Source organism: Megascapheus bottae, chromosome 15, assembly GCF_031878675.1.
Source record: "Megascapheus bottae isolate mThoBot1 chromosome 15, mThoBot2.hap1, whole genome shotgun sequence".
NCBI classification, from domain to species: Eukaryota; Metazoa; Chordata; class Mammalia; order Rodentia; family Geomyidae; genus Megascapheus; species Megascapheus bottae.
In genome coordinates, this window is record NC_143523.1 from 49,139,734 (window position 1) to 49,161,396 (window position 21,663).

The 21,663-nt window shown below is 45.9% G+C and overlaps 2 protein-coding genes across 3 annotated transcripts in view; one reads left to right on the plus strand and one right to left on the minus strand.

The window, feature by feature from the left end:
* Window positions 1-1,698: 1,698 nt before the first annotated feature.
* Window positions 1,699-21,663, minus strand: part of Polr3a (RNA polymerase III subunit A) — a 43,840-nt gene continuing 23,875 nt past the window's right edge. The window contains exons 20-31 of one of the 2 annotated variants that reach the window (XM_090346665.1): window positions 19,754-19,924; window positions 17,390-17,503; window positions 10,757-10,843; window positions 10,589-10,671; window positions 9,928-10,098; window positions 8,732-8,825; window positions 8,464-8,556; window positions 6,733-6,897; window positions 5,728-5,892; window positions 5,356-5,487; window positions 3,593-3,725; window positions 1,699-2,519 (exon numbers count right to left, since the gene is read on the minus strand). In XM_090346665.1, the coding sequence (XP_090202791.1) occupies window positions 2,371-2,519; window positions 3,593-3,725; window positions 5,356-5,487; window positions 5,728-5,892; window positions 6,733-6,897; window positions 8,464-8,556; window positions 8,732-8,825; window positions 9,928-10,098; window positions 10,589-10,671; window positions 10,757-10,843; window positions 17,390-17,503; window positions 19,754-19,924 (1,557 nt within the window). In that variant the 3' untranslated portion in view covers window positions 1,699-2,370. Of the gene's footprint in view, window positions 2,520-3,592; window positions 3,726-5,355; window positions 5,488-5,727; window positions 5,898-6,732; window positions 6,898-8,463; window positions 8,557-8,731; window positions 8,826-9,927; window positions 10,099-10,588; window positions 10,672-10,756; window positions 10,844-17,389; window positions 17,504-19,753; window positions 19,925-21,663 lie in introns of those variants that run through there. The other variant, XM_090346664.1, reaches the window with a different exon arrangement.
* LOC150054324 (large ribosomal subunit protein eL31-like) lies at window positions 15,258-15,960 on the plus strand. The gene is made up of 2 exons (XM_090346981.1): window positions 15,258-15,405; window positions 15,764-15,960. Exons 1-2 carry the CDS (start codon window positions 15,258-15,260, stop codon window positions 15,958-15,960), a joined length of 345 nt encoding a protein of 114 aa, XP_090203107.1.

Genomic DNA, 21,663 nt, shown 5'->3' on the forward strand with positions numbered 1-21,663 from the left:
GAGCTGCATGTGACTTCCACTGTGAGCCAGGGCCTTCTGGAGGTTGCCTGAGGAAGACATCCTTGTGGAAAGCCTGGTGGCCTCATTTTGGTCCTCAATCCACTGTGTACCAGGGTAGGATAGCTCAGTTAACAGAGGAAAACAAGGAAAAGGACACTTGTTTATATCACTGATGCCAAGAAGGCTGAAGGTCAGCTAAACTACAATTTTTAACAGCATTTCAACTTGAGGCTTGTCCAAACAAAAACGAACAAAACCCTCAGGTGCTAATGAGAACACATGATAGGAAGAGAAAACACACCCTTTCCGCCTCGTAGTTCCCCAGGAACATGAACCTGCCTTAGGGCGTCAACCAGGGGAAATCAAACAGCAGCTGAGACCACCAGCGGGTGGTGTCACGACTGAAGTACACCTGAACAGAGCGAGAAAAGGGCTCTGGGGCGCCACTGGGAGGAAGAGCAGAACAACGGGAGCTATGCGGGAGGGCAGGGGACACAAGTCAGGCTCCACCAAATGTTCTCTGGAGGGAGGGCCAACATCACACAGCACATTCAGCACAAACAGCCAACTGTCTCCAAGAGCAAGCCCTCCTAGATGGGCTTTCATTTCTTTCCTAGCCTCAACAAACCCCCAGCAATGGCACAATCACTGGGAAGAAGGGATTTAACAGGGGTCATTCTGGCATACCCACTTCTATTTTCCTCATAGTCCTGGAACCTGCTCTCTAATGACACTGGTGACTTTTTTTTGTGTGTATGCCAAGTCCTGGGGCTTGAACTCAGGGCCCGGACACTGTCCTTGAGATTCTTTTGTTCAAGGCTAGTGCTCTGCTCTACCATTTAAACTATGGCTCTATTTGCAGTTTTGGTAGTTAACTGGAGATGAAAGCACCGCCAGACGTGGTGGCTCATGCCTGTAATCCTACCTACTCAGAGGGCTGAGAGCTGAGGATTGCGGTTCAAAACCAGCCTGGGCACTAAAGTCTGTCAGACTCTTATCTCCAATTAACCATTAGAAAACCAGAAGTGGCACTGTAGCTCAAGGAGAAGGGCAGTAGCCTTGAGCTGAAGAGCTCAGGGACAACACCCTGACCCTGAGTCCAAGCCTCATGACCGACAAAACAAAAAGTATGAGCACTTTCCTGCTTGAGCTGGCCTGGAGGGAGACCCCTAGATCTCAATCCTCTGAGCAGCTAGGATTATGGGCATGGTCACCGACTACCTGGCTGCACACCTACTCTTCAAGGTTGCCAGTTGTGTTCTGATGCAGCTTGTGTCCAGTAGTGCTTTGTCCCTTAGGTACTTTTTAGGCTTCCACTTCTGTACTAGGCTTTGTGCTCTGTAGATATGGGAGACAGGAGAGATACGCGGACACCCTGAGACAGGTGGTGGATGCCAGCCCAAGGCAGCAAGGCAAACTGGACCAGGAATAATGCCAGGCTCCAGGCATCTTGACCCCACCAACTCCAGTGAGGCTTCTACAGGCCATCGAGAATGGGTTGGGTTCCTGTCCCAATGGAGGTCCTCCTGCTGCCAGAGATAGATGTCAGCATCAGGTGGCTGAGTGTTGTTAAAAGATATTTTGGAACAGTTAGGGCTGCATGCTCATCTTGGCTTAATGATTCAGGACAGTCTTTTTTGCTTAACCAATTTTTCCAGTGATGCTTAGATGCTGTTTTTTTTTTTTCTGGGGGGGGGGGGGGTTGGTCGTGGGGTTTGAACTCTGGGTCCAAGCACTGTCCCTGACCTCTTCAGATTAAGTCTACTGTCATAGTCCTTGAACCACAGCGCCACTTCCAGTTTTCTAGTGGTTAATTGGAGATAAAAGTCTCACAGACTTTAGTGCCCGGGCTGGCTGTGAACCTTGATCCTTGGATCTCAGCCTCCTGAGCAGCTAGGATTACAGGTGTGTGCCACCATGCCTGGCTGGATGCTGGCTTTTTTGTTTCTACAGTTCCTTGGTTTCAAGAGCAAAACAAAACAATGACAACTTTACATCTCTCAAATGGAACAAATAAATAGTACTAACAATATTTACATCAGTATGTCATAACCGAAGAATGGAAAACCAGGCACATGCCCTGGCCTGTATGAGGCTGGAAATGCTGGGAGCTGCCGGAGGGGACATAGCACGCTGGGACGGGCAAGCATGCCTGGCAGGGCCACCCATAGACAGGTCACAAACAAAGGCCCGGTTTTTCCAAACTGTGGTGCAGCTCCCTATGCAAGGAGCGATGCCGTGGGACTCCAGGATTTTCTCCATCCACCAGCCTGGGCAGGGGCCTGTGGGCTTCTGTCCCAGGAAACAGAAAGCTCTTCCAGTTGTCAACGGGAAAAGGGGTGGAGATCAGGTATGGTTTCCTCTTCTGGACTATGTGACGAGGGGGATGTGGAACTCATTTGTGTCGAAGATTAGGGGTCTCCTTGGGGGGTCCGGGTCCCTGTGGGCCTTGTGGAGCAGCTTGAAGAGGCCAGTCCCGATGTTCATGGGGATTCCCATGATGATGCACTCCGACACCCCTGCAGGCAACGGAACAGGGCTCAGGGAGCACCTTCACACTGGGGAGGGGAGGAAGGGGACGCACTGGGGCAGGAAAGATGACTGACTCAGTGCCGGAAGGTTGGGATGAGGTCCAGCTCCTCTGCACATTAACTGGTGAACTTGGCAAGTCACTTTCCTTCCCATCTGACCATGACGCACTGGCCCTGCACTGCACTCCTGGATGGGGACAGGGCCTTCTGTGCCTCCAGGGGGAGACAGCCACAGCACTTGGCAGGGTGTCAACGTCAGCCTAGCCACTGCTCTCCCACCTGAGCCCAAGGCAGCCTATCAGCTGATTTTTAGAAACTAGTCAGCCAATGGCATTTGTAGTTCATGCTTATAATCTTTAGCTACTTGGGAGGCAGAGATGTGAAGATTGTGGTTTGAAACCAGACCAGGCAGGAAAGTCTGTGAGCCTCTTATTTCCAATTAACCACCAGAAAAACCGAAAGTGGAATTGTATCTCAAGTAGTAGAGCATTAGCCTTGAGCAAAAAGAGTTCAAGGACAGCATCAAGGTCCTGAGTTCAAGCCCCTTGACGGCTGCAGGAATAGACTTGGTTCTCAGGAAATTGTCACCCAGCTTTCAGCTTTGCTGCTGGCACAGGGTATCAGAAGGTAGGAAAGCTGGGGTGGTAGTGGGTACATGGCAGTGCCCCTGGAAAGCATAGCACGGACTTCCCCGTGCCCTGGCCTTCAGAGGGAGCCCTCCCCAGACTCCCTTGCCACATGCAGCTTTTATAAACCGCAAGAACAAGAAAGTGACGACTGTGTCCTATGCTAACATTAGAGCCTGAGGCCAACAAGCAAACTGGGCAAAGCATGCAGCGAGGGCCAACATAGGTTACTATGTGTGAAAGGAGCAGGAGGAGGCAAAACCTCAAAGGGGGGAGGGGCAGGGTGAGTTTGTCAGAGGCCTGTGCAGAGGTCAGGCATGGTGCCACAATCAGGCCCTGAGTTGAAGATCCAGCAGTGCCAATCTGTGACTTATGAGTTCGCGAGCTGTGAGCAATAAAGAACTGTGATGTGGCTCCTAAAAATGTTACACCTACCACACACTGAGTCCTTCTGCCCAAAGTAGGCTGCATCAAAGAGATGGTCAGCTGTCTTCTCGAAGGAGGCCAGCATCAGCACGCTTTCCTTCATCTTGGCCAGGCCAAATCTGGTGATGCCTAGGACTTCGCCCTGTCAGAAGAGACGGACACAGGTGTCCTGAGCCACTCAGAAAATATCAAGGCGCCATGCATCCCCTGCTCAGAACCAATAAGAACCAAGCAAACTGCTCTTCCAGCCACACTGAAGGCCTGTGCTGCTGGTCCTGCACATGCAGTGCAACAGGAGATGGTCAACAATGGCATGGAGCCCAGTGCCTGGCACCTAGCAGCTGCTTAACTTTCAACTGTCTGACTTAAGAAGGGGGAATGTTTCTTCTTTACCAAAGCTCCAAGAACTAAAGAAGGAATATTAATCCAATATAGGTACATTGATCATTAAAGGAAGAACATTTATAAAAGCATGGCTAAAAGTCTGTTAAGCTGTAGAAGAAGGCAATGGTAGATGTCTGCAATCCCAGCTACTCAGGAGGCAGAGGCAGGAGCCCTGGAGTTTGGAGTCCTGTGCCAGTGGCTCAGGCTTGGAATCCTAGCTACCAAGAAGGCTGAGAACTGGAGAACGAAGTTCAAAGCCAGCCCAAGCAGACAAACTCAGTCACATAAGTCAGAATTGGAGGAATGGCAAAAAGTCAGAACTGGAGTCATGGCTCAACTGGTACAGTACTAGTTTTGAGCAAAAAAGTAGAGTGAAAGCATGAGGCCCTGAGTTTAAGAGAGCTGACAATGAGCTATTAAGTATGAGTTACTGAGTTCAAGTCTTGGCATTGGATTTAAATTTAAAAAAAAAAGAAAAGAAAAGACTGGATCCAGGCTCTACTGGCTCCCACCTGTAAGCCCAGCTACTCAGGGGGCTGACAACCTCTCTTCTGAGTGGCCACTGCCTCCACTTGGTTTCTTTCTTTTGTGGTTGTGAGAATGGAACCTAGGGCCTCATACATGCTACCCTTACGCTCTATCACTGAGCACACACCTGGCCCCCTTACATGTTTTCAATATGTCCCGTGCAGGCTGGTCCAGGGAGGATCATGAAAGCTGGCTGTCCTTCAGAACTGCTAGAGCCAATGCATTTTTATTTTATTTTTTGCACTGGGTCTGGGGCTTAAATTTAGGGCCTGGGCACTGTCTTTGAGCAAAAAAGCTCAAGCTAAGCTCTGCAACTTGAGATATATCTCCAATTCTGGGCTTTTTTTGATATTTAGAAATAAGAGTCTCTTGAACTATTCCTGCCCAGGTTGGCTTTGAACTGTGATCCTCAGATTTCAGCCTCTTCAGCAGCTAGGATTACAGGCTTGAACCACCGCTGCCTAGCTCACAAATGCATTTTGGGGGGTGGTGGTGGCTGGACATAGGCAACTAACCCCCGGCACCCCCAACCCTTAGTTGACAGATTATTTACTTGGTCAGGAAGTAGATATGGTGGAAGGGAATCCTGGGTCTTTGGGCTATGGCTAGTTTTGCTTCAGGATAAAAGGATAAAGACAAATGCTATGTTTCAGTCCTCACTTGAGTATGAGTTTCCCATGATGCTGCAATGTTCACATTGGGATTTTACCAGAATACTCGCTGGTGGCTTTTGCACGATGGTGACATCTGATTTGCTGTCAAGCAGCTCTTGAGACAATGTATCTGCAGCTCCATGGCTGCATTTCCCTGGCAATGGATTTCAAGTCTCCCAACACACTGGAATCTCTCCTCCCACAAACCTTGTAGGTCATCAGGTCAGAGAGCAGCATCACATGCCTCCGGTCGATGCTCATGCCGTGATTGACCATGGTGTACTGGATCTCGTTGATGATGGTGGTCCGGGCAGCCTCGATGCCCAGTGTTTTCTCCACCTAGAGAACTAGGGATGAGTGGGAGCAGGCCCTCCAGGTGCTCCCCCAGCTTCTAAGTCCTCCCCCACCTGGCAAGCTTAGACCAAACCCAGCCTCACTTCTCAGAAGTGACCATGCAACTTTTATTGGGGACCCAGAACAAAGGTGAGGCAAAGGGGGTGTTCTGGGAGTGGCTGAGGGCCTGTGGATGGCACGGGGGAAGACAGCCTACTCTGGAGTGCACCCTGGGCTTCGTGGTACCTCATAGGTGTTATTGGAGGTGGTCCGGGTGCCCTTCACACCATGGGTGGCCATGACTGCCCGCAGGTTGTCGCCTTCCACCAACAGCTTGTACTTCTCCTTCCCACTCTGCTCGTCGATGTGGATGACAGCTCTGGACACCTCTGGGATGCCCTGCACCACCACCTGGACTCGGAGACACACAGGCGTGAGAGCCTGAAGCACGTGAAGCCACAGCAGCGGTAGGAACTGGGCCCACCATGCTCTGGGTTAGTAACCTTCCACCTCCCATTCCCAGCAGAGTTTACCAGAAATGTACTAAACCTAGGAGGCCCTGGCCCTGTCTGGGCACAGGGAGATGAGCACTCTGGGGAACTCTGCTTCACTCTACAGTCAGTTTTATGAGATCAGAAAATGTGGAGGATGGGGAGGACATGTCAGTGCTGATACAAAATCCAAACAGTGCTTTAGGGGATGTGGCTGTGAATCAGGGGAATGCTGGGTGCTGGTGGCTCACACTTGTAATCCTAGATACCAAGGAGGTTGAGACTGGTTCAAAGCCAGTTTGGGAAGGAAAGTCCAGAAGTGGTGCTGCTTGTGGCTTAGAGTGGTAGAGAGCAAGCCTTGAGCAAAAGAGCTCAGGGACTGTGCCCAGGCCCCGAGTTCAAGCCCCACAACTAGAAAAAGGAAGAAATCGGGGCATGCTGGTTGCTAGCTCACATTTGTAACCTTAGCTACTCAGGAGGCTGAGATCTGAGCACCGCAGTTCAAAGTGAAGCGGGGCAGAAAAATCCAACTAGACACCAAAAAAACAGAAATGGAGCTGTGGCTCAAAAAGGTAGAGTACTAGCTAGCCTTGAGCACAAAAGCTAAGAACAGGGCCCAGGTTCTGCGTTCGAGCCCTGGGACTGACACAAAAAAACAAAGAAAAGGAAAGAAATAAGGGCCATGTCCTTGGTCTCACTGTCCTTACTCTTCATGCCCTACCCACCTTGGGCTTCGTCACGAGAAGCCATTCTGCCTCACCTTGGGGAGGTCCTCCTTCAGGAACTGCAGCACGTAGTACATGGAGCTCTTGCTGTTCTCTCTAGGGGTGACACACACCACGGCCTCCCCGTGGACAGCCACATCACCTGGCTTTACACGCAGCTTGGAAGTGCAGATGGAGTAGCGCACTGTCTCAGCATTCACCTGTGAGGAGGCAGGGGCATCACTGTTTATAGATTTCTGTTCCAATGTTCTACCCTGCATTTCATTACTGCTCCTAGAAGCCATATAGTCATTCTTCGTCCTCATCACCCACCACAGAGACACTACCTGTTTACAATCCATCTGTGCTTTACTTACGGAAAGTCAATTTGCACCCCAGGTGCAAATCTGCCCCATGGAAAATGCATGCTCAATTCATGGCAAGACATGTATCCCCCAGCTGGAGGGCACTATGATTTAAAAGCTTCCAGTGTTCCCCCTGCTCGGACACCACTAGTTGTTTGTGTGCTACACTCATGGATGTAGCTCCTTTTTTTTGGCAGTGATGAGGATGAAGCCAGGATGTCATGAGAGCAACACTTTCCCCCTGAGCTATATCCCTGACCCCATCTCAGACCTGTTAAAGAGTCGCAGGAGAGGTATCAGGAGACAGAATGGAAGAATTCCCAAACTGTCAGACACTACATGAATGTGGTACTTGGCTGTGGCTGATATATAGACTTAACTATCTGAGAAGAGGAATGTGTGTCAGTCGCTCAGCCTGTAGTATGTACCTTCTGCAGTCTGAGTCTGCTCACTGTTATGCACCCACAAATACCAGTGTAAGAAACCAGCTTAGTCTGGGCAATATGGCTTTCACCTGTAATCCTAGCTATCCAGGAGAATGTTATTAGGAGGATTCTGGTTTGAGGCCAGTCTGGGCAGTAGGCTTTATGAGACTCTCAATTCAATAGAAAAAGCTAAGAATAATGGTGTGCATCTGCCATCATGGTTATGGGTGAAGTGTAAAGTCCAGATTTGCCTGGACAAAATTGAGATACTAGTTTGGAGAGCAGGCTCTAGTGGCAGAGTATTTCTAAGTTCCTGAGTTAAACCTAAAACAAACCACAAAACAAAGTAGAATTTTGTTACTTTCCTTTCCCAGTTTTCTTTTCACTTTCAAACAACTTCCTATTTACCTTAAAGAACAAAAACAAGGCCAGTGCTGGTGGCTCATGCCCATAATCCTAGCTTTTCAGGAGGCTGACATCTGAGGATTGCAGTTCAAAGCCAGCCCAAGCAGAGAAGTCCATAATTATCTCCAATTAATCACCATAAAGTGGAAGCAGAGCTGTGACTCAAGTGGTAGAACACCAGTTTTGAGTGAAAAGGCGAAGGAATAGCACCTAGGCCCTGAGAGTTCAAGCCCTAGTATCAACACGTACACACACACACACACACACAATCTATACTGACATAAACTTTTGCCTACAAACATTCATGGAACCAACCGGCCAGCCAGCCATGCTAGACACCAAGCAGATGGATATAAAGACCCACTGTCTGATATGCTACAGTGAGCTGGTATTCTGGCCTGTACAATGTCCACAAGTGTCTGTGAGGTATCAGTTGAGAAAGAGGATGGGGTGGGGCACCAGGATCTCAAACACCAGAGATCAAGTGAAGCTTCAGCATGGCGTTCTCTGCTTAGCTCTGTCCCTCGTGTGTCAGCACCAGCCTTGGGAAAGACAGGATGGCATCCTGCACACATCTAATTATGTGACTTACTTCCAGTCTCAGAAGTCTGATCCGTTCCAGAGAAAGCTTGATGAGAATAAAGCAGTCATCAGGAAGAAACACTTCTTCAATATACTCTGAAATCTGTGGTGTCCAGAGAGTTGAGCATTAGCTAGCCTCTTCTCTTCTCATCCTGGGACATGCCCCCTCTAGGATTGTTCCACCCTCTGGCACTGCCCTGATCATCTTCCCCCCCCCCCCAAAAAAAATGTCACTGCTCTTATTTTCTTTTTTTTTTATTACCCAGAGGATTTCTTACCTCCCCCAGGAGGGTTTTCTCAATTCTGCCTTTCACAAGGCGGGCATAATCCGCATCGTCATCCTTGTCTAGCTGTGCTGTGATAATCGGAGTGCTGCATGGAGGTGGTAGAGGAGGAGGAGAAGGAGAACAGATTACTACACAAGGAAGGGGCTTGTTTTCAGAGCATGGCTTTGTTAAAGCTGAATGCTATTTGTAACTGACATGTACTAGTACCTGCAATTTGTTGAGCATTTACCAGGTTTCAGGCTTGCTACAAAGTCTTCACTTACTTACCCTGCCCCCCCACCAACTCCCCAGGCCACCCACTCCATTGGTGAATGAAAAGAATTTCAGAAAATCTTTCCAGAAACAAAGGGAGTCCTACCTCCTCCTCTCTGGTCTCTAGCAGCAGTTACTCTAGTTCTGTTCCCTGAGTAAACCGACACTTGGTGCATTTCAACTTCCTCCAGTGCTCTGCCTAAACACCTGCTCCTGGAGCACCAGTTCTCAGCCCGTCATTGCTTTGCTTAGGACGCTAGCCCCTGAACTTCCACTGCTGGTTCTGCTCTGAGGGACAGAGCAGAAAGACGGCCTGTAGTCTGGATGCCCAGTCACTCTTAATTCTTACTTAATGCTGCTCATTGTTCTTAGTTAGATTTACATCCTAAGTAATCATGACTTCTATTATCAAAGGCAATGCAATATCTACTTCCCTTAGTCTCACATCACCTACGAATCTCAGTATAAAATCACCAGGGATCATGAAGTCTAGCCCCAGGTGAAGTGACAGACCCATTAACGGGGCCAACTTAAGGTGAAATAAAATCTCTACTGACACACTGCTCTTATTTTCTGTCTTTTTAAAATGTTTCCCTCTTTCAAGTGACTTGTGACCATAAATAATATTGCTTTCATTTTGGCTTCACATAGTTTTGACCTGAGAGACCTTTTTTTTTTTGGTCAGTTGTGGAGTGTGAACTCAGGGCCTAGGCACTATCTCTGATCTCTTTTGCTCACTTTAAACCATAGTGCCACTTCTGGGTTTTCTGGTGGTTAACTGGAACTAAGAGTCTCACAGACTTTCCTGCTGAGGCTGGCTTCGAACTGTTATCTTCAAATCTCATCCTCCTGAATGACTAGGACTACAGGCACAAGCTGTCAGCAGCTTTGTGAGGGACGTCCCATTAGCACACATAAGAGGCTAGAGATGGCACCTGATGGCCTTGGAGGCATTGATGATCTCTTTGATCCGGGGCACACCCAGGGTGATGTTCATGGAGGCCACACCTGCAAAGTGGAAAGTCTTCAGGGTCATCTGGGTGCCTGGCTCACCAATGCTCTGGGCACAGAGCGCACCCACCGCGGAGCCTGGCTCCATCTGTGCCCTAGGAGAGAAAGGCATAGGTGAGGACATGGTGTGACAGAGAACAGCCTGGTCCGAGTGCTAGGTTGGGGCTTCTGTTACTTTTTTCCAACATGGATGCAGGTAGGACTTGGCCATGTGCCAGGCTGACTTGGCACAGGCTTGGAACAGAGGGTGTGAGGGTGGATAGGATTCTGCCTGGCCAGCTTATGATCAACAGGGCCAGCATCAGAATTCTACAGGGTCTCCTATCACATGTGTTGCAGGTACCTGTCATATGCCTGTCAAATATATTACATGTGTTCGTGGCAGGACACTTGTTATGGTACTTTGCAGTGACTTCCACATCCAAGACCACCAAGCTTGACAACCCACTATATAAGAGGTGACACACCTCCAACCCCGGCAGCCAGCGGTGGTGATGTGGATTCTAGGCCTATGGGGAGGAAGCAGGAAAGACAAGGAGGCCTATGGTGGACGCTGGGGCAGCCTATGAGAGTTAGCATCCCTACCTCATGTACTTGTCCCTACAGGTCTCCAGAAACTTCTCTATTTGTGTGGGGGTGATTCGGTCCAACTGGTACAGCACTCGGGGCTGGAGGGGACAAAAGCGAGAGCACAGCTAGGGCCAATTGTGTTGGTAAAACTCTGTATCCTAACAAGTCTGGGCAGACTGGTACCTCTGTCGTGCCATTATCATTGATGCCATATTTATCTCTGGTTTTCTTGATCTTTTCAGAAACCCCCTTAACGAATTTCTTTATTTCCTGAAAGATAAGAGAGTAAACAACATCATATGTTTCTCATGAACTTGGACGTGCTCACTTAATAACTGTCAGTAGTATATGATGGCTATTGCATTTTAGTGGTAGCTAAGCACGTGGTATCAAGTACACAATATGGGTACTGGTTCTGTTACAAAGTGGTTTTCCCAGAGGTCGCCAGGCCACCCATACACCATTGCCAATTCCACTGGATCCCATAGCCCTGCTCTCTGGGGCCCTACTATCCTACTAGGGGCAGGGAACTGATTTTTGCCCTCCCAGAATGCCAGGTGGCCCATCTTCACACACTCAGCACAGCCATAACTGTATTGCTATACTTTGCAGCTCTGTATTGACTGATCCTTAGAGGTTTCTTCTGAGGCTATGATGAGGACTAAATACTACTGGTGAAAGCACAGCTTAGCAGACTCCCATGCATTTTGAACATGTGCAACGAGCTTACTTTCTTTTCAAAGGAAACACTGGCCGCTCCTAGCTCCTCTTGCTCTCACCCTCACCCTATGTCACAAACCACTCTGCTCAAAACCAGGACTTGCAGGATTCCTGAAAACTATTGTCAAAATCAGGCATGAGGGGCTGGGAATGTGGCTTAGTGGCACAGTGCTTGCCTACCATACATGAAGCCTGTGGCTTGACTCCTCAGTACCACATACAGAGAAAAAGTTGAAAGTGGTGCTGTGGCTCACATGATAGAGTGCTAGTCTTGAGGAAAAGAAGCTTAGGGACAGTGGCCAGGTCCTGGCCAAAACAAGACAACAACAAAGCCAACAAAAGTAGTATATGTGCTATTTATGCTGGGAAAAAAAATGTTACTTTTGTTTGTTTGTTTTAAACTGAAAATTTGATTTCAGAGTCTCTTGCTTGTTAGGCCAGATGTTCTACCATTTGAACCAAACCCCTAATGTTTTGTCTGTTATTCTCAGCTGCCTTCAGACACAGATCAGTATCTCCTCTATAGCTGGAAACACAGGCACAACTCACCATGCCTAATTTCTTAAGCTAGCCTGTCACTTTTTGCCCTACTTGGCCTTTAACGGTGATCACCTGATTGCCATCTCCCAAGCAGCTAAAATTATAGGCATGAGCCACTGCATCTGGCCAAAACACTACAACCATTAACTATTTTTGGAACAGTCTCACTGTGTTGACTTGACTAAGCTAGTCATTTACTTCTAGGTTCAAGTGATCATCTCATCTCAACCTCTCAAGTAGCTGAGACTATATGTATACTATCATGCCTGGCTATGTTCTTAGTTTTAAACAGCCTTAGCCTCTTGGTGAAGCAGCATACCATTAGTCCCCATTACCCTAAGTCAGAGGCAACAAGGGCCAACAAGAGGTCAGATGCTCACTTTGAACTCCCATCTCCAAAATCAGCTATCTGGATATACTCCAGAGGTTCCAGAATTCAACAGACCAGGGCAGGAAGAAAGAGCTCCAGGCTAGCTTGCACTATATTATTAGAATCTCTCTTTTAAAGTGAGAAAAGATAAGCTGGGTGCTGGTGACTCATGCCCAGCTACTGAGATCTGAGGATCATGGTTCAAAGCCAGCCCAGGCAGGAAAAGTCCATGAGACCCATCTCCCATCAACTACCAAAGACCAGAAGTAGAGCTATGGCACAAAGTAGTTGAGCACTATCTTTGAGCACAAAAGCTCAGGGAAAATATATAAACACTAAGTTCAGGCCCCATGACCAGAAGAAAAAAAAAGAGTGAGGAGGGAAGAAAAAAAAAGAGGCTAAGTACTGGTGCTTCACACTTATAATCTTCACTATTCAGGAGCTTGGGAGGCTGTGATCTGACCAAGGAGCTCAAGACCGTTACCTCCAATTAACCACCAAAAGCCAGAGGAGAGCTGGGGCTCAAGTAGTAGTGTTAATCTTGAGCATACGTACCCAGGGCCAGCACCCAGGCCCTGAGTTCAAGCTCCAGGATTGGCACAAAAAGGGGGAGGGAGGGGAGGAGCAAACATCAAGCAGACCCACAAGTATTCACCTGTGAGCTTTGTACATATAAGCAGCAAAAAGACACAAAAATCACCGTTATCCAGCATCTATTAGAGAGAACTTCAGAGCAGTCACGCACAGAAGCATGCTTCCAGTGGCTTTTCAGAAAAATAACCTTTCCTTATACAAAGGTTAGGGCTTACTTAGTGGAAAGAAACACGAAATTAAAACTAAAAATTGAGCTGAATCAACCTATATGTACTAGAGAAAAACACATAGCACACAGGCAACCACAGCCTGCCCCCTCAGCTCTGGTGTGGGCTAGCACTGGGGAACAGCTCCTGGCTTTACACAAATCTATTCTGGCTAGTGGAGTTTTGACCCTCTCAGCAAATCTAAGTTCATCAGATTATGAGCTAGCTACAAATGGCATCCTTAGACCTGCAATGTGTGTGCCACACAGTGCCAGCGGCACCAGCACACTCCGAACAGACTGGTCACTTGGGAAACTGGCCAAAGTCAAGAAAAGAACTGAGCCAAAGAGAGGCCTGTGTTTGCCACTACCAAGCTGAGGTGCAAGAGAAAAATAAGCAAACGTAAGCATATACAAAAACCAAATGATCATATAAAATAGTATTTAAATTAACTCCAGGAAATGGAGACAAAAGGGTTTTTTTTGTTGTTGTTGTGCATGTTTTCTTGTGCTTTGTTTGTTCATTTATCTGTCTTTGGGCGGGTAAGGTTGGGGGGGAGACACAGAAATGGAAAGACATAGGATGAACAAATGCAGCAGTGGTATTCACTGGAATTCATGTGGAAAAGAAACTAGACAGTCTGTGGGTGGGGAGGCAGGGGGAAAACGGGAAGAAAGCAAGGGAAGGGGTGACACTGTCCAAAAAGAAATGCACTTATTTGGACAAATGGGTCTGCATTAAACTGCAGAGCTTCTGTATGGCAAAGGACATAGCTTGCAAGTTAAATAGAAAGCCCATAAAACGGGAGAAGATCTTCACTAACCATACAACAGACAAAGGCCTCATATCTAAAATATAACAATAGCTAAAAAAACTGAATCTCTCCAAAACAAATCTTCAAAGAAACAACCATCCCATTGAAAGACGGACTAAAGACTTAAAGAGACACTTCTCTGAAGAGGAAATAAGAATGGCTTATAGACACATGAAGAAATGCTTGACATCTCTGTCCATAAAGGAAATGCAAATCAAAACAACTTTGAGATTCCACCTCACTCCAGTTAGAATGGCCATGATCAAGAAAACTAATAACAACAGATGCTGGAGGGGATGTGGCCAGGAGGGATCACTACTGCACTGTTGGTGGGAGTGCAAACTCATTCAGCCACTATGGAAAGCAGTATGGTTCCTCAAAAGACTAAACAGAGAGCTCTCCTATGACCCAGCAATTCCACGCCTTGGCATTTACCTAATTATCCAGAAACAAGGACTTACTAAAGCCACTCGCACTACTTACCATAGCAAAGATATGGAACCAACCCAGATGTTCCTCAGTAGATGACTGGATCAAGAAGATGTGGTATTTATACACAATGGAATTCTATGCTGCCAAAAGAATGGCATCACCCCAATTGTAAGAAAATGGAAAGAACTGGAAAAAATAATACTAAGTGAAGTAAGCCAGACCCAAAGGAACATAGCCTCAATGGTTTCCCTCATTTGTAATAATCAGTACACACCTAGGAATGTCCTAGCAGAGGATTACAATAGTGCAAAACCTAGATACATAAGGTCATAGGATGAGGCTAAATGAAAGGATCTCCAGGATAAGGAAACAAGAGCTTTATCTTGTGTGATTGTTGTTCTTAATGTTCTGTTATTTCTCTTCTCTTTTGTTACCCTTTGGTTAATCTCATATTGTTACTTTATCTGACTTTGCTATCTGGCATATTGTATATACCTTTGTTTATTTGAAATAGGAAAGGGAAGGGGGGAAAACAAGATGATTGGGAGGGGGTTGGAGGAGGGATATGGGGACAAAAACACGAGAAGGGGTATCAATGTGTGAGAAATAGTGTACCTACTATCTGGTGAATGTAATTGTAACCCTCTATACATTACAATAAAAAATATAATAAAAAAGATGTACTTATAACCTGAGTTATATAATTGTCACCCCCTGTACATTATAATAGCAATTAAAAAATTTTTTTTTCCAATTCTGGGCTTTGAACTCAGGGCCTGAGCACTGTCTTTGGGCTTTCTCAAGGCTGGAGCTCTATCACTTGAGCTGCAGCACCACTTCTGGCTTTTTCTATGTATGTGGTACCGAGGAGTTGAACTGGGTCTTTGTGAATGCTAGGCAAGCACTCTACCAGTAGGCCAAACTCCTGGCGTGTACACATTCATTCATTCTTTCTTTTTTTTTTTTGAAAAGCCAAGTGTTTTTCCTTTCCAACTTGGGCCTGGCAGAATGGCTCCCACTAAGAAGGGTAGTGAGAAGAAGGGCCGTTCTGCCATCAACAAGTTGGTGATGGGAGACTACACCATCAACATTCATAAGCATGGGATAAGAGTGGGATTTAAGAGAAATGTGCGTGCACTTAAAGAAATCGGGCCAGGTGTAGGGCACCGTGGTCACGCCTGTAATCCTAGCTACTTAGGAGGCTGAGATCTGAGGATCAAGGTTCAACGCCAGCCGGGAGACTTTTAGCTCTAATTAACCCCTAGAAAATGGGAAGTGGTGCTGTGGCTCAAGGATAGGGTGGTAGCCTTGAGCTAAAGAGGTCAAGGATAGTGTCCAGGGAGAGTTCAAGCCCCATGATCCACAAAAAAAAAAAAAAAAGAAAAAAAAAGAAGAAAATGGGGCCAGGAGTTATGGCCTAGAGGTAGAGTGCTTGCCTAGCATGCACTAAGACCCGGGTTCAATTCCTCGGTACCACATACATAGAAAAAAAAAGGAAAAAGAAAATTTGGAAGCTTGCCATGAAGGACATGGGACTCCCGCTGTGTGCAGTGACACCAGGCTCAACAAAGCTATCTGGGAAAAAGGAATAAGGAATATCCCCTATTGGATCTGCCTGTGGTTATCCAGAAAGCACGAGGATGAAGAATCACCAAACAAGCTTCATATTCTGGTAACCTATGTCCTTGTGACCACATGCAAAAATCTATAGCCAATCAGTGTGGATGAGAACTAACCAGTGAGTGTCAAATAAACTATAAAATTGCTTAAAAAAAAAAAAAAAAGCCAATGGCAATTCTAATCGATTTAAAAAGAAAAAAAAATAAAAGGAGAAACGAAACTTCTAGGGAAAAAACAAAGGCACTTACCCAGCCACAGTCTGAGGGTTAGACATGGAAAGTTAGAAGGGCTCTTTTACCTGTTACACCTCCACACAGGAACAGGACACAGGTCCCTTAACAGAACATTCTTATTTGAGTTTTCCTCCTGTTTTACCCCTGATACAGTGAAAGCTGTATATTCTCCTTAAGCATGTTGATCTTATGCTACATTTAATTATAATTGATGCATAATGGTGATCGATTATTTACCTTTTGTGTGCCCTTTTGCATGATTCTAACCAGAATTGTAAACATGAAAGAGTTGCTTGGGCAAGTCAGTGAGTTAAAACAACAACAAAAACAATCAAGAGTCTCAAGGTATCAAGGTCACAACACTAAAATTAAGGAAGGCTAACTCAATGATGTTACTGATGATCACAGGTCCTAGCCTGACTAGGGAAGATATGGCTGACAAAATAAGAGAGCGGGTAGGGTGATGGGGATAGGGATAGTGAATTCTCAAAGCACTTTCCTTCTAAGAGGAGCTACTTCTGAATAAGGCAGGAGACAAAACTGTATTGGTTAGTGAGACTTGTGGAGGCTATGTTTGAGCTTCTTAATTACTGAACAATTAATGCGAAGAATAAAGCAAGCTCTGACCATATTAAATAATATTTATCAAAATAAAAAAAATAAAAGCAAGTTAAGTGTCAGTGGATCATGATTCTCTAATCCTGTAAGATCTGAGGACTGAGGTTTAAAGCAGTCTGGGATACAAAGTCCATGAGATTCTTTAGTCCAATTAACCCCATAAAGCCAGAACTTAGGGGACAGTACCCAGGCCCCGAAAGCCCCAAGATACACACATATGCACGCTCGTGCGCACACGCACGCACACGCACACACACACACACACACACACACACACACAGTAAAACTAAAATTTGTTTATACTTTTGCTACATTTGTTCACTCTTTGTCCTTCCATTTCTATGACCCCCTTCTGCACCTTACCCTGGGTATACACACACACAAAATAAAATGAAAATTAAAAAAATAAAACAAACCCTAATTTACAAAATCTACCTGTCACTGAGTGAGATGGATCATGCAGGTAATCCTAGTTACTCGAGAGTCAGAACAATTAAACGAGGTTAAGAAACCAAAAAGGGCTGTGGTGTGTGGCATGGCTCCATAGGAGAGAGCTTGCCTTGCTTACACTTTGGGTTTAATTGAGCCCTGGGTGGGGGAGGTGGAGAGAATTCACCTGTAGGCAGTCAGTTGGCAGTGAGTGCAATGGTGCCACCTGGCGGAGCGTACCTGCAGGAAGCTGTCCTGGCAGCAGAGGAACTCATTCTTCTTCATGATGGACTCAGTGGACAGCATGAGCTCATTCTTACTGAGCGCAGGCTCACTCTGACATGGGAACACTGCCTGCAAATCAAGGGGAACAGCACAGGTGTGCAGGGGAGAGGAGGGAGGGGTTAGTAATAGGAGAAGGATTGTGCAAGAGATAAAATGGTATCATTCACAACCAATTCTAGCAACCTGAAACAAACTCTTCTGAAACAAACTGTACTGTACTCTTACACAAAGAGGAAACCTAACTGATACTCTATTTTTTTTCCCCCCACCAGTCCTGAGGCTTGAACTCAGGGCCTGGGCATTTTCCTTGGACACAATATGCTCAAGGCTAGCACTTTATCACTTGAGCCACAGCACGACTTCTGGTATGCGGTACCAAGGAATCAAACTCAGGGCTTCATGAATGCTAGGTGAGCACTCTACCACTAGACTACACTCCTGGCCCCTCTTTTTTGGGCTTGAACTCAGGGCCTGAGCACTGTCCCTGGGCTTACTCAAGGATAGTACTCTCTACCACTTGAGCCACAGTACCACTTCCAGCTTTTTCTGTGTATGTGGTACTGAGGAATCGAACTCAGGAATTGGTGCAAGCCAGGCAAACACTGTACCACTAGGCCAAACTCCCAGCCCCTTAGTACTCCATCTTACATAAAGTTGATGCTACTCGGTAGGTAATTTCTCTGGTATTTCCCAACCTCCCCCAAAGCAGATACGTATTAAACACATACATTGCTGTTCCAAAGAAATATATCCCAAGTTTAGTTAGGAGGTGGAGATGTGGCTCAAGTAGAGTGCCACCCTTGAGTGGAAAAATGCCAAGTAAGAGCTGGAGAACCCTAGTTCAAGTTCGAGTATGGGTGTGCAAGCACACACATGTATGTGGGCACACACAAGTTCATGGGATTGTTCCAAAATTTTGAAGGTTGCTTATCAGCCTAGCGTATGGGCAGACAGACAGTAGTGTATTTTCTCACTCTGTTCATGATTTGCCTCTACTGCTGACAGTTTAGAAAACATATTCTTGGCATACTTTGGACATCCTGTAAAGCAAATTTCCCAAAGTGTAGCTTCTGAGTTAAAAGACACATATGAAGTCCACATCACTATTGCCAAAGTACCTCCCGGCCCCCCAGGTGCTTGGAAAGATAACTGTGTTTCAAGAGCCATGACTTCTAAGACTTGTCTTCAGTATGTGCTACTACGAAACGAGAGATTCATGCCTCTCCAATAACATTTGATCACTACCAGTATTAGACTTTGAAATGAAAAATAGTGCTTTCCCTTTCAGTGCTGGAAAACTACACAGGGCAATACAAAGACAGCAAAGACACAAATCCAACGCTTGGGAGGAATGACTGAAGAATGAATTCGGATACTTCTAATGGCACTTAACTCTACCTCAGAAAAAGAAGCTAGGAGTGAGGGGGTGTGTCTGCGATTTCAGCTACACTAGGAAGCAAAAAACAGGTTTGCGGTCCAGGCATGGACCTGGGAAAAAAGTGAGACTTTCCTCAAAATAACTGCAGTAGCGGGCTGGAGGCACAGCTTTGTGGTACATTTGCCTAACAAACATGGGGTTCTGGGTTCAAGCTGCCACTGTAGCCACCACTGCCACCCTTAACCAGAGCAAGTAGCCAGGTACTCACACCTGTAATCATAGTTACTGAGAAGGCTGGGATCTGAGTGTTGTGGTTTGAATCCAGCCTTCCCCACTAAAAAAAAAAAAAAATCCATACACACACACAAAAAAGTCAGTTCGGGTGGTGGGCAAATAAGGGAAAGTGCATAGGAATGGAGGGAGGAAAGGTGAGCAAATGTAGTCATTATATTCAATGTATATTACATAAAATATGAATTATGTAACTTGAGTATAGGGACTGAAAGGGGAAAGTAGGGAAAACAAAGGAAGGAGTGACACCGAGCAGGAAGCATTGTTCTTATAACCTGACATATGTAACTCCTGCGAATGATAATAATAATAATAATAATAATAATAATAATAATAATAGTAGTAGTAGTATATGTTTAAAAGCCAGAAGTGGAGGTATGGCTCAAGCAGTAGAGCATTAGCCTTGAGCAAAAGAGCTAACTGACAGATGGTGCCCAGGCTGAGTTTAAGCCATAGGACTGGCAAAGAGACATACGGGGGGCGGGGGGAGAGGAGAGAGGGGAGAGAGGAGAAGAGGGGGCAAGAGAAGCGAAGAGAGGAAGAGGGAGAGTGAGGGAGAGAGAGAAAAAGAGAGAAGGAGGGAGAGGGAGGGAGGGGGGGAGAGGGAAAGAATGAATATCCTTCTAGGTCCCAAATGGTACTAATCTTACCTTGATGTTGTCCAGAACTCTTTTAAACTCCAGAGGCTCATCTTTCCCCTCCATGGCTGCAGGATCTAAGCCATCTCCCCCATAGATGAACTGGATAATATCACCTGTGGAGCTTCGGACTGTCAGATCATACTGGGAACAAAGGTCTTCCAGGGATTTGACCAGTCGTCTCTAAAGAAAAAGAGGAGAAAGCTCAGCTGCCCTTACAAGGCTCGTCACTTGTGCAGCAATGAGTTTCAAGGTCACAAGCTCTATTTATTTGCTTTTGCAATGCTCAGGACCAATTTGAAACCCTACACACTCTAGGAAAGCACTGCCATGGAGCCACACTTCCTGGGTATGAGCAGCCATCTTTGACTAGAAATCCCTTAAGACGGCAGGCTGCTGGTGGCTCACACCTGTAATTCAAGCTACTCATGAAACTGAGATCCATGGACCACAGTTCAAAACCAGTCTGAGCAGGAAAGTCTGTGAAACTCTTACCTCCAATTAACAATCTGAAAACTGAAAGTGGTGCTGTACTCAAAGTGGTAGAGCACTGGCTTTGCAAAAGAGCTCAGGGACACACCCAGGCCCTGAGTTCAAGCCAGAGTTAAAACAAAAACAAACAAAACCCCAAAACTCCCTTAAGACAATCCCCTTGCCTGACAGTAACAAGGCCTTACTCGCCTATGCTATGTGCATTAGCTCATGCTCCAACCTCCAGTGCCATGATGCAATGCCATTTTGGGTAGTATCACAATACCAGACCTCCAACTCTACTCAGAGCTTTAACCACAAAAACAGCTTGGTATTGGCACAAAAACAGACCTGAAGATCAATGTAACAGATTAGAAGACTCAGACAAAAAAAACATATACTTACATTATCTGAGAGCTGATAGGAAGCTCTCAGATACAGTGGTGGGAAAAAAATAAACTCTTCAACAATTGGTTTTGAGAAAACTGGGCAACCATATGCAGAAAATAAAAAGTGGATCCCTGTTTGTCACCATGCACTAATACCAATTCAAAGTGGATCAATGACCTGTGTCCCACAATAGATGAGTGGACCCCAAAAATGTGATACATATACACAATGTAATTTCACATAGCCATTACAAGGAATAAAATAATGTCACTTGCAGGGAAATGGATAAAACCAGAACAAATCATGTTACACGAAGTAAGCCAAGCTCAGAGAGACAAATGGCACAGGCATATGTTTTCTCTGATACGAGGAAATTAGATAAAAAATACACTGGGATATGATAAATTATATAGGATTCTAGATACACATGGTGAGACTAAAAGAGAAAAACTCAAAAGCACAATGCCTAAGTACTTATATGAAATAATATACATGCTGAAAGAATTCCAAGATATGGAAACAAGAGCCCTCTTTCTCCCTTCCTTCTCCCCCCTCCTTTTTTTGAAATAGTTTTCAGTTTTTGATGATTCTGTCTTCATTATCTTATGTATAGTGTACTCAAGTGTACATTTTCAGAAGGATGTGTAGCAGTGGAGCTCACTGGACACGGATGAAGGTGAACTATACAACTCACAGGTGGAGACAGGAGGGAGGACTGGGAGAGAGTGAGGGAATGGAAGACTTTGTATGAAAAGAAATGCATTCATTACCCGACTCATGTAATTGTAATCCCTCTGCACATCACCTCTGTGATAATAATCAAGTAAATTAATTAAAAAAACCCCAACAATACCAGCTATTTAAACTGCAGTTACTATCACCTCTCCAAGGGCTGGCAAAGTTTTCTGAGGCCATTTTGTCTCCTCTCTAAGGCATAAATTAATGCAATAGTTTTTGCATCTCTAAAAACAATCTAGGGGCTTTGCAGACTTCAACATGAATTACAGAGAATCAGGTGGGACAGTGGGGGAAGAGGAGGCAGGGACAGCATTGTCTGAATC